This window comes from Electrophorus electricus, chromosome 1 (genome assembly GCF_013358815.1).
Source record: "Electrophorus electricus isolate fEleEle1 chromosome 1, fEleEle1.pri, whole genome shotgun sequence".
Classification (NCBI taxonomy): Eukaryota; Metazoa; Chordata; class Actinopteri; order Gymnotiformes; family Gymnotidae; genus Electrophorus; species Electrophorus electricus.
This window is the reverse complement of record NC_049535.1, coordinates 11,663,677-11,676,353: the sequence shown is the minus strand read 5'-3', so window position 1 is coordinate 11,676,353 and position 12,677 is coordinate 11,663,677. Positions and strand designations below refer to the sequence as shown.

Sequence of the window (12,677 nt, the reverse complement as noted above, 5' to 3'; positions counted from 1 at the left end):
GCTGAAAAGCAGCAACACGGCCTCTTTTTGTACTATTTGTGTTCGTGTCGTGCACAGATTTATGTTGACCGGTGGAGGATGGGTTCCCCTCTCTGAAGCTTGAGGCTCCTTCCTCTCACCTCCAGTGAGCTTTTCCTCACCGCTCTCAGCTCTGGTTTGCTCCGTGGGCGCCGGGACGTGGACGCCCGTAAAGCTGCTCTGTGACAATGACTTGTAAAACGCGCCATATAATTAAACATCGATCGATTAACTTAGCCGAACTCTTGATTTCTTGAGTACAATAATCGTCCGTTGTTGTTATTCTATTAAAGAAAGCCGTCATATGGTTAACCGGAAGATACCGAATTAGCCAAGATTGCTTCACTCTCCAGCTCTTGGTGTCTATTTGGAAGAACTAATGGCTATTCCAGGGTTGCATTTTCCACATCCTGCACAGTTACCGAGTGCATTAGATTAACAGGCTGTGAGTCTAATATGTAACGTACACAAAATCAAGACACCAGATGTTACAGACGCTGTTCTGGCAGGAAAATAAATGTGCTATATCCTATATCATGAAGAGCCAAACGCCTTTGCACACACAACTAAAAAACACAATCTTAAGTATGATTACTTGATTGATTTATGCAAATAATAAAAACATAATTTATATAAGTAAAAAGTATTGTTGCTTTATCTCCTTATAAAAGTATTGTTGCTATGCTCCTTGATCTCTGTTCGCCGGTGTTGCTGATTACTTTTTCAAATTACACCAAGAGGCACTCAGTACATTATGCATAAGACAGCCCGGCCCACAAAGTACGTTATAATAAGAACAAGCCAAATAATAATAATAATAATAATAATAATAATAATAATAATAATACAGTACATGCAATGTAGAAAAGTGACAACAAATTCACAAAAGGTATTGTAAATTCTACTACAGGTCCTCATGAATAATTTGTTAATGTTGTTGGAATGCAGGGGTCGTCTAACGTGATGCCAAAGTTGACGCGGCGCATTCGACAGAGGACACTCCTCTCAGCTTTCTGTCACCTCTTCATTATTCATCAACCGCACGACCGAAGCCAGCACTCCACCCCACCTTCATTCAGCTCACGAGAGGTCAGCGTGTCGGCCAGGGCGACGGCGTCTCGAGCTGCGACGCCTGTGGAATGACCCGCGTGGCTCCGGCTCGCCGCCCGGCGCCGTCACCATGTTCGCGGCGGCCACCAAGAACTTTGTGAAGCAGGTGGGGGACACGGGGCGGCTGGTCCCCGTGCCGAGTCTCAGCGAGGCGGACCGTTATCAGCCCCTCGGCCTGGTCACCAGGAAGAGGAGGAGGCATTTCTGGAAGAAGACCAAGTACGCCTCGACGCCCTTCTCGCTGAAAGACATTCTCGTGGGCGAAACGGAGATTACTGCAGGTAACAAGCATGACGAACACTAAAGCTCTAGTATTCTGATGATAGAGGAGATTGCTTTGTCAATTGTTTCAGTAACCTAGATAATACATATTTAATTATGGGAGACCTACATGAATGACACAGAAAGGGTGACGTACATGTGTTCATGAAATTTCGATCTGCTGTGATAAAAACATGCATTTTGCACGTTGGTCAACCACAGAAAACAGTGCCACATCATGAGGGGTTGACAGGTAACCTAATCTATTTCTGGACATTAGGAGTCTCATCTTACCAGCTCCTCAACTATGAAGACAAGTCAGACGTGACCCTCAATGGGCGTCTGGGCAACCATCTGATCCACGAAGTGGGTGTCAACATCAGCGGTTCTGACTCGGTGGCGGTCAAAGCTTCCTTTGGCATCGTGACCAAACACGAGGTGGAGGTTCCCACCTTACTGAGGGAGCTGAACGCGAGGTAGAGATTCTGCAATGAGCCCTAACCACTTGCAGGAGAAGACGCCGGCTTGCAGAGAGATGCAACGATGAACGATGCGTCTTTTCATTTATTCACACGAATTAGATTTGGTGGATGCATTGCAGTTACAGGTTTCTCAGTGTCTGTGCGCCGAATGTTTCTCTTGCTTTAGGAAAGTGGACCTGGACCACTGTCTGATCCGCCAGTCAAAGGACAGTGGGCGGACTGTGCTGTGTGTCGTCATGGAGAGCATTCGCACCACACGACAGTGTTCTCTTAGCGTCCACGCTGGTGTGCGTGGAACTACCATGAGGGTAAACAAATGCATACACTCCCTTGTGGAGGTCTACACACACACAAACCTCATACAGTCTCATACAGTTTCAGATAGACGTCGGCCGTAACCCTAAAGGCCAGGACAAAGCCATCGTTATTCCAGCTCACACGACCATAGCTTTCAGCATATGTGACCTCTACGTCCGACTTGACGGACGTCTGGGTAAGCAGTGTTGGAAGCTGCTGTTGCACGTTGCTTTGTTAACAACATTTACTACTGTGGTTGCATTCCATTTTACATACTTGCATACTCAGTGTGCATCCTCAGTGTGCGTATTCAGTGTGCATACTCAGAGTGCACAACATCAACTCTCAACCAAAGGCACAAAGTGTACTTGAAGGGTCCATGCATGGAATTGGACTCACCATTTGAGCATGCAATTACAAACATGTAGACCTGCATGTATCAAACCTTCCCTCATCCCTGCGTTCGCCCCTCTGATCAGAGATCTGTGTAGCACCGGAGTCAGCGGGAGGCTTTGAGCGGGAGCAGATCCGAGAACAGCTGGGAGGAATCGTAGGCAGGTTCTCTGTTGGCAGACTGCGAAGGTTCCTGTCAGGAATCATTTACGGCAACCCCTTTAGAGCAGGTAATGCAAAGGAATCCAATCCAGTATGAGAACATTATGTGGTTGAATGTCTGTCATGATACTGATGAGCTCCAGTGTGATCTTCACCCTTCTCACTATAACAAAATTAATTCTCCATTTTCCAAGGTCTAGTTTGGTATAAGCCTCACCTTCCCAGGACCAAATACGCAGTAAGCATTCATGTATTTCCATTCTGCAGACGACCGCACTTTTGAGGAGCTCACCCACTCCGACGCGTACATGGACGACACGGCCGACTACTACGAGAGGGCAGCCAGCATGACAGACGTGTCCACGTCTTACCTTCGTGAGGAGAAGCACACGCGGGTCAACCTGCTAAACCACAACATCCCCAAAGGGCTCTGCGCGCTGTGCGGGATGGGCCACCAGCGCCGGGAGACCGTCTACGGATGCCTGGAGTGTTCCTCAGGCGGAAACAAGTACGTGCGTCTGCACGCCGTGCCCTGTTTCGACCTGTGGCACAAGAGCATGCGGTGACCTCACTGTGTGGAGGTGGGCTCATAGGCCCAGTGCAAGGATACTGATTGGGCCATGTTTTGGCACTGAAGTTGATTGTCGTCAGGGAAAAAAGTGGAAAACATTCAGGTGAATTCTAGCACCAGGGTTAACCTGATGTGAGTGCTGATGTGATGCGAGTTTCTGACTGGTTTAATAGTCGTGTCATGCAGCAAGAACAAAAATTGCAATGTACATATATAGAGACACAAGAAAAGTAATTATATTTTGAAATATGCATCAGGACAGATTTCTTGGAGGTATTAGAAGGTAGGCCTATTGTTCTTGGCCTGAAAAAAGGTTGCTAACAGGGATTCATGATTTACATTTACTTCAGGACAATCACATCTGAGATTTCTTTATTAAATGTATCTGTGAAAGTAACAGCCATTTATAAAGGGAACAGAGGTGTTACTTGAGCGTTTGGAATAAAAAAAAAAAATCTGAAATTTTTTAAAAGGTTGGAAAATTGGAAGATTTGTGAATTTGTTTACACACCATCTGCAAAGTCCAGATCTTTCATATCTCTGTGGTGCTTGGTGTTTTGTTTACATTTCAGCTATGAAGTCGTTCTTTCTTAGAATATGAATTGGGGGTGTTTTGGCACCAAGATATCACTGGCAGGACAGCGGGATGGCTTGCACATATCCTCTTACTTTTAACATGAGCACCAGCTGCTGACTCTCTCTCTCTCACACACACTCACACACAAAGGTACTTGAATAATTAAGGGTTGTAATAAATAATTAAGCAATGGATCATGTGATGGCAGGACAGGAAGTGAATTCCGTCCCATCTCAGGTGAGAATTGGTATGAGGTTTTTTTTTCCAGTTGGTAATCTAGGCTAGCTTCCACCACACTTAACAGTAGCAACCTTTCTGAAACATTTGCACTATGAACATTTCTAGTTGGGTCATTCCCAACTTTCCTAGGCTTCCTAGTTCATGTCATGGATTTTCATGAAATATAGCTTTTGTCTGAGTGTTGTCCCTTCAATGCATCCCCTTTTCCCACTTGCTTCTCTGCTTCAATAAAATTTCACTTTGTAATATTTAATATTTCACATTCCTCTGGCTTTGTCCACCAAATGCTCGTTTACAGAATTGTATTAAAGGGGGTGTAATAGAACATCTTTATTAAGCCCCTTAAAATGTTTAAGGGAAATTAAGTTTGTCCTTCTGGGGAAAGGATACAGTCAAAATATCTTAAAAAGTGGGTATTTCAGTTCCAAAGCTATTTAGCCAGATAGGTGGTACTCAATTTTTAATGCAGCACTAAATAACTTATAGATGTGATAATACAATTCTAACACTAATTTGTTTGCAAGAAAATAGAAACTAGAGATTAATTTTTTAAATGTACATTTTACATGATAAAAAATGGCATTCATTTGATTACTGTAAAACATTCAGTAACATTTACATGCATTCATTCAGCAAATTATCCTTAGGGAGTTTCTTGCATGTGGAAAATGGACAATCTTAGAATAAACTTACAAATAACTGATGAGTGATCATTTAGTTGTGAGGGCCAAACGTCAAAACTCCATAACGTTGTAGTAGACCTATTCTGTAGGGTCTCATGAACTTAGAAGTTTGCTTTACTTTTTTCAAGAAAATACATGACAACTGGGAGCTGAGTCAGCATGGAATGACCCATTTTCTCTGACTGGAAAGATTTTAACAGCTTAAATTGAGTCCTGCCTGAAATATTCTCCTTTACTTTTCAGCAGTGGTGTTTTTGCATCCCGTGTCAAGGTTTTAAGGAATTGTTTAAAAAAAAAATGTAATATTAATAAAGGCTCCAGTTGCCTCGTGTGTGGAATTCTTCTACATTGACTTGTGCCACACAGGGACCTACTACAGGAGATCTGGAGTTAGCCTGGAGTTAGCACATAAAGACAAGAATTTCCACAATATTTTCACTCCTTAAGACTGAAGTCCGTTCATCAGAAATATCCATTTTGTTCTTCTCACCACCCTTAAACTGTTATCCAGCTAACTGCTTCCACAAGCAAAATTTCCCCACTGTACAATTATGAAGTGTAATAGCGGCACCTGTCGGCAAAAGTCTATTATCACAGTGCAAATATTATATCTTCACAAACCACCTTAGCCTATAAATACCCATTTATAGTATTTCTGACTATTTCGGCAGATAGCTTATTTCAAGATAAAATACTTAAAACCAGAAAACCGAAATATTCCATAAGAGAATTTCCATATCAGCCAAGATAATGAAAATTTGACTTCATAAAACTTAACAAGTAAAAAACAAAACAGCCATCTACAAATAACTTCTGTAACCTTAATATCCTTACAAATTACAAATATCAAAATGAGGTACTAGATATTTACACTAGACGCATGTTGGTTTAAATTGCAAATACATCTTTTCTGGGGAGTGCACATCTAACATTAATAGAAAAGTCCTAACCAGGCCAAAAATAAAGACAGAAAAAAAACCTACCTTTTCCAGTTTATTACTTAAAAAAATAAAATTACCAACATTTTGCAATGAATGCCAAACCAGCACACAAACTGCAGACCTGGACATCATCTTAGCTGTCTGTAGAAATGCACAACTAATTAACCCTACACGGGGCCCCTCATTGCAGTCTTTCCACTCTTACAACCCGTCATGACAGATGAACAAGGTATTAATACTCAAGCTCCAAAAAAAGACAAAGAAAATGCATCCTCAATTATAACCTTGAAACAGAAGTTACCTTACCTCATCCCATTTCCAATTAAAATTAAAGTAGCTTTTTAAAATTAAAGTCTAATGAAAAACTGGGACCAAAGCAGATTACAGTGGTGATGGAATGTCATGACTGTAACACCCAAAGGCGTCGCCATCGCTGCACATCTCCCTCAGCGCTCGCAGCCCACATGAGGGTGAAGGTCTGTCCCGAAGCAAGCCGGTGCTGCCATGACAACAGACAGATGACGGAAATGCTACTGCACGGGTTATAGAACACAAGGACAATGCCGAGAGAAAGCACTACAGCTGCATCTGTTTGTCAATAATCACGCTCACCTGTTTCCAGTTCCGTCTGAAACAAATAAAAAATAAAAAACAACAACAGCAACAACAAAAAAAAACAAAACCTTGCATTACAAATAGTTGGTTATAATCAATGAGGAATATATATATATTATATATAATTTAAAAAACAAACAAACAAAAAAACAACAGCTACAAGAATCCATCAGCTTTGCCACTGCATACCCTCCTTATAGTATAGACCCATGTAATGGCTCACGCACGCACGCACGCACACACACACACCGCGCGCGCACGCGCACACACACACACACACACACACACACACACACACACACACACACACACGTTTCTGGTAGCTTTTAGTGTTTCCATCCTTAAAACACACTGCTCTACGTAGTATTGAAGATTAGAGTCTGAGAGGAACAAAAGATTGCATCAAGGCACTTGGGCTGGGTGGGTATATCTACACATGAGGAGAGAACCAGTCTACTGAATAAATACTGATGCAGTCACTGCGTTCCACAGCTCAAGTACCATAGTTCTCATATACATTCACTCCTGCCATTGCTTATAATTCTTCAGAGGAAGTAACAGTCAAAAAAACAAATCACAAGCAGGTGATTTAGGACTCTCTCCTGCCTATATAGCAATAAATAGATAGCTCGTCATCCTCCCCGTACGGACGTGACGGTGAGTGTATATTTATACTGTGCGACCATTGGTAGGTTCAGTCCACGCACCTGGTCACCTCGAGAAAAGGAACAACTGTTGCTGTCAATTTACCCCCAAAATCGCACCAGTCCATTCCATTTAGCACACATCCAAACCCTCAGAGCTGTGTTGTTGAACAGGGGGCTAAGTCTATACACAGACTAACCTGTAAGGGGAAATAAGACAATTCTAGGAATGGCTAGTGTTAACAAAACTACTTTTAACATCACCCCCCCTCCCAAAAAAAAGAAAAACACCAAAGAACTAAAACAAAACAACAACAACTAAAAAAACAAACATACACACCACACTCTCTGCTTGCTGTCTTGCCTCTACAGTCCAGTTCCTTACTGTTGAACCTAGACCACAACAACTGAAAACCTAGGAGGAGCTGTGAGGCCTTTCTGGATAAACAGGACAGGGGCGAGGCCGACGTGAGCATGGAAGCGGCCGCCCGCATGCATTCCGGTGCTGCGCTTTGGTCGCAATCAGTCTGATTCATCGCCCGCTTACTGCAACAGCCTCTGCTTAAGGATCTCCCAGATCATGGCCTTCCGGAAGTAGGTCATGTGACACTGTGGAGGAAAAACACGTGGTACCAGACACCATGTGCAGCACTGACCGCCACCTTGCCCATCAGACGGCCCATTCATTACCTGTCTGAAGGAGAAGGGCTGAGCACGGGCGATGCAGTCGGCGTACTTGCACACAAACACGCCGCAGTCGCTCCCGTTCCTCTGCTGGGGGACCTCCTAAAGATTTTCACAAACGGCGTGTTTGTAAAAATGCTGAAGGTATCTAAAACAATCGCTGGTCTAGTTCCGAACTTTAATGCAGGGAGCCATTTGACTTCCTGCGCCGGCTTACAGCGGATCGCGTGCTGGTCACCGTCCACTTCAGGGTTTCCAGATCTTTGCCCTTTTTGATCCTGTACTCCTCTTTCAGGTACATCCTACGAGAGAGGGAACGGCATCCATCGTGTGAGCCTCTGGTAACCTGCGTGAGACCGTGTGTGCGCACTGGAGCAGATTCTGGCCACTCACATTATGAGGTTACATATGTCATCATGCCTCTGGCCCATGGAGTCATATGACCTCACCGACTTCGATCTGAACTCAACAGCCTAGAAAACAGAGAAATTAAAACAAAAAAACCCAAAAACAAAACAAAACAAAAAAGCAGCAGCCCCTTCAGTACAAAATCTACACCACTCAGCCCCTCTTCAACAGTTTTCCCTACAGCAGAAATTTGCAAACTGAGGTTTGATTTTCAGTTATAAAATCACCACTTAATTCAGCTGTGTGTGCGTTTTCCTGTTCACACATAACAGCGAGTTCATTTCTGATTAAAACCCAACTCAAAAACAACGGGCTGACAGAGTGTGGGCGTGACGGACGACAACTCACTGCGAGAGACCAGTGCACGCCCAGGTGGAGGGGCACGAGGACGACGTCGTACAGGAAGAGGTCAACGGCCTTGGTCCAGCGGCGCACGGCATGGTGGCCTCCGGCCAGAAGCTTGGGGAAGAAGAACGTGCTGAAGCAGTAGACCTTCCTACCGCCCAGAGTCTGCTCACCGCGCGCCATCACCAGGTTCAGGTAGAAATTTATCACCTGTCACAAAAACACAACAAAAACAAACAAAAAACAGGGAAGAGGGAAGGTTTAACGCCTCACTGTGGGCAGATCCCATCTCCAGCAAGGCAAGGCTTGTGAAGCGGTAAAGGAACAAACAGACAGACCTAGGTATCTGGTAGGACGTGAGGCTGTACCTCGTCATTGAGCCAGCTTCCTTCCTGTAGGGTTGCCAGATCCCTCTGTGTGATGCGTAGCTTGAAAGCGCTGCTCAGGACCAGGTTTGGGTCCCTCTGGGCAAGGGCAGCACTCACCTCTTGCTGCATCTCCTGAGATACACATCACGCATGCACGCACACGCCTCAACATGAAACTGGGCAAATTCACTAAAGTAAATATAACATTAGAAACATCTACATTGAATTACTATTTACATTGTATTATTGATGCATTTAATGATATAGAAATTAAAACTTTACCCTAAACATTATTTTTAAACATTGTACATTTCACTGCATTTTTGTACCAGTTATAAATGCACGTGAAAGTTCTTGAATTTTGAGTCTTATATTTCTTAGCAAAGCTAGGGTTGTTGGTTTTTTTTGCACATCCTAACAACTTTAAATATTTAAACCCTGTCAAAGCATACGTGAAAATACAAGGGAGTAGAGGTCTGATGCTACTAACCTTGGTCAGTCTGGGGAACTCCTCGTCACAGCGCTTCCCTGTGTCTGGGAGGAGCTCCGACCACGTCTGTGTAGAAGGTAGGTACACCGCAAACGCCTCTCTGTCCTTCAGGTTCAGCCTAGTCTCCACCTCCACAGACAGGTCCACGTCTACTGGCTGCAGGGACAGGGGCAGGGTGTCTCCATGGGACAATTTAAATACCGCTATCTATTATAAGGCAGACATGCAGTGTTCCTCACCACTGTTTTTTTTGAAGACCGCTCGCCTAGTGTCTTGTCCCGTGCATCGCTGACTAGTGTGCCACAGGTGACGTCAACCTTTCTGCAGCAGAAAGGTAGCAACTGTGTAAGAACCACCATGCACATCTATATGAAATATAAAAGGGTCTTGGCAGAGGTTAAGGAATTACCTGTCCTTTGTGTGACTGACTAAAGTGGAACCCCTCCACACTGACACAGTAGGGTTGACTACAAAAGAAGAAAACCCATATTCAAGGTAACATGACCCAACTCACAGGTATCACTGATTGGAGAGAGAGAGAGAGAGAGAGAGAGAGAGAGAGAGAGAGAGAGAGAGAGAGAGAGGGAGAGGGAGAGGGGGAGAGAGAGAGAGAGAGAGAGAGAGAGAGTGAGAGAGAGAGTGAGTGAGAGAGTGAGTGAGAGAGTGAGTGAGATTCATAGTTTAGCTCACCTCTAATTGGAACTGGTTTGCTGAGCTCAACAGTACGGCTAAAGGGCTTGTGACCATCCAGAGGAAAAGTTGTGCTGAAAAAATTAAGCACTGTCAGTGTCCTGAGTCAACAAGCTCACCAATCACCACATAAGCCCTTTACTGACTTTATACATTGTAAATGAAGGAAATGTAATACATTCGTAAATACACTGAAAGTGAAATATTAAATTTGAACAACAAGCAATGTAAGAAAAAGATTTTTATTTTTTTTTAAATGCACTCCTACGTTTGTGGCTTCACCCGTCCAAACGGTAGGGGTTTATTCTTCGAGTATTTCTCAGACACCATCTCCACTAGCTTCCTGTAGTGCTCTCGGTCACTTTCTTTCAGAGCCTAATTCACAGGACAAGCCAGACATGTCACTTAGTCCTTAAGAGACGAAAGCAGCCTGCAGTCAGCTAGGCCTCAGTGTCTGCTGTGCCCTACCTCCTCCACGGTAAGGGAGGGCTTGTGGGTACGGGCAGGGGGGTCCATCTCAGACAAACCCATGCCAGCACAGGACGGCAGGAGCTGCAGTGACATCCGGTGCTGCCGCTCTCTTTGCCGATCCTGGTTCCCCATATACAGGTTTGGTCCACTAACAGAGAAAGAAAAGACAGATTACAGCAATCAGTGTTGCATTGCATGCGTTCAGAATGCTGAAGTAGTATAAAGAGCTAAACGCAATACAGTAAAAGTAAATGTGGCCAATCTGGGCATGTGAAGAGTACTCACTCCGGTTTTCTCATCAGGGGCTGGGCACTCTGGTAGAAATTCGGAAAAGCCTTCTCTTTGCTAGGCAGTCCGATTTCAGCCGGTTTTTCTGATTAGATAAAACAGACGTAGAAGGACAAATCACTGAGTGAGTTTCTCTGTTATCTGCCAAAAATGTTTGACAAGTGCATGCTTAAGCACACTCACCCATTTTAACATCACCACTAACCATCCACTTATTTAGGCTATTGCTGTTAAGTTCATCAATACCCATTACAGCAACATGTCCAACCTGTGGTAAAGGTGAAAATATTTTACATTAACAAAGTGCAAAACTGCTCTTGGACAAAAGACGCAGACCCATATAGGCAGAATAAACTTTGAAGTGCTGTCAAACCTGTGTTTTTCTTTTCCCTTTCCCTTTTTCAGAATGGCACGGCTTGTGCTGTCGCAACCGAAGCAACCCTGTAATCCCTGCAAACGTCTTCTTGAAAACTCTGACGATCACATCTGCAAAGGACCATACGTTTATCAGCAACCCTAATTAACGCCTCGTAAAACAGGGTGCAACGCGTACACTGAACTACAGCGCGACGAAGGAAGTGTCATAACGGATGGCCATGTGGATCAGAAATGTGCATCGTTTTACCTCGTCTTGGTCTTTTGATCTCCAGGTGTTCCGATATACCATCTGGAGAATGGACACTGCAGGAAAACATCAACAACCCTCAGCTCACGTTAACACGGAGTATTTTAAATTCTACTCAATAGCATTATCTACCTGCGGTATACATAAATGGCAAGACAAATTATACCGTATTAATATAGCTAGCACATTTAAGACAATGGTTGACCAAACTGCTGTACAATCTTAAAAATAAAATAAAATTTAAATCGCCATTAAGCTAGCTAAGGTTAGCTAGCTAACCTTTAGCGTTTTACCGAGATTCCGCGGACGTCCACTTTGTACACTTCTCTTTTAGCTAGTTAACGGACCATCTTACCAGCTCGTACTCTCGTGCTTTTCAAAAGTCACAATTGCTATGCAACAAAACAGACGTTTTTTCAGCGAGCGCTGACCACCCTGTTATCTCTAGGTTAGCCTAGCTATGCTGCTACAAGCCGGGTAAATTCGTTAGCAACTACGCTGGCCAACTAGCTACGAATTACCCCGCATTTCTCAAATGGGTGTTTTTTAAAACACCCTGTGCTGAATATTTATTCGGTGAAATGGAAAATAAGCTAACCGGTGTGGTGCTACCAGCTGCTCTGACAGTCCAACAGCATTAGCGTCAGCGAGCTGGCTAGTCTGTATGTGTTAGCTAACAGCTAGCAGGATAAACCCAGCTAAAGCTAGCTAGATTAGCCACAGTTACGTTAGCACCCGAAAGCTAAAGTTTACAGCAGCACACGAGAAAGTCGCCAATTGGTATTTAACAGCTCGGACGCGTAGTGAATATCAGGAGTCAACAAGTCCGTGAGGGCGTAAACACCGACCTCTCATAGCTGCGTTTAGCAGGCCTAACGCTACAATCTTGTCCTGTGGCGGCGGTCACCGTAGCCCGCGGTGGCGGGCGGCCGTTACCGTAACCGTGACCGTGACTGTTACCGCTCGTAAAAGGCACGAAGAGCGACGACAGGCCGTCGACTATCCACCCGTACATCACAAGCCACCAAGGGGAACGGGACTCCTGCGTGCTCGGTGAGGCCAGGTCTGCTGCGCCGGGCTTCGCCACACCGAGCGTGGCATCACATCCAGTCCAACGTACGATGCCCCCCCCCTCCCGCGCGTGCGTGCGTGCGTGCGTGCGTGCGCCTCGTCCAGCGATTCTCCCCGTCGCGTGAAGTGAGGACGCGCGTAACGTCGTGGGTCAAGAGAGCGCGCGCTCAAACTGGGAGTGTGACGCGACTGTTCAGCTGTGCCGTGCGAAAACACGCGAAGACCTGCAGGTTCAATTATTCT

The 12,677-nt window shown here is 44.7% G+C and overlaps 2 protein-coding genes across 2 annotated transcripts; one reads left to right on the top strand and one right to left on the bottom strand.

Annotated features, from left to right (window-relative positions):
• Positions 1–1,198: 1,198 nt before the first annotated feature.
• On the top strand, positions 1,199–5,990 carry pjvk (pejvakin). Its single transcript, XM_027018701.2, has 6 exons — positions 1,199–1,409; positions 1,670–1,865; positions 2,038–2,179; positions 2,247–2,364; positions 2,648–2,791; positions 2,991–5,990. Exons 1-6 carry the CDS (start codon positions 1,199–1,201, stop codon positions 3,287–3,289), a joined length of 1,110 nt encoding a protein of 369 aa, XP_026874502.2. The 3' UTR covers positions 3,290–5,990.
• On the bottom strand, positions 5,774–12,507 carry senp2 (SUMO specific peptidase 2). Its single transcript, XM_027018700.2, has 17 exons — positions 12,212–12,507; positions 11,364–11,419; positions 11,112–11,224; positions 10,922–11,006; positions 10,736–10,823; positions 10,448–10,598; positions 10,248–10,354; positions 9,980–10,053; positions 9,699–9,756; positions 9,529–9,610; positions 9,290–9,445; positions 8,800–8,931; positions 8,435–8,641; positions 8,072–8,151; positions 7,896–7,980; positions 7,685–7,780; positions 5,774–7,603 (listed from the first exon to the last, which is right to left on the bottom strand). Exons 1-17 carry the CDS (start codon positions 12,376–12,378, stop codon positions 7,538–7,540), a joined length of 1,803 nt encoding a protein of 600 aa, XP_026874501.2. The 5' UTR covers positions 12,379–12,507; the 3' UTR covers positions 5,774–7,537.
• Positions 12,508–12,677: the final 170 nt, after the last annotated feature.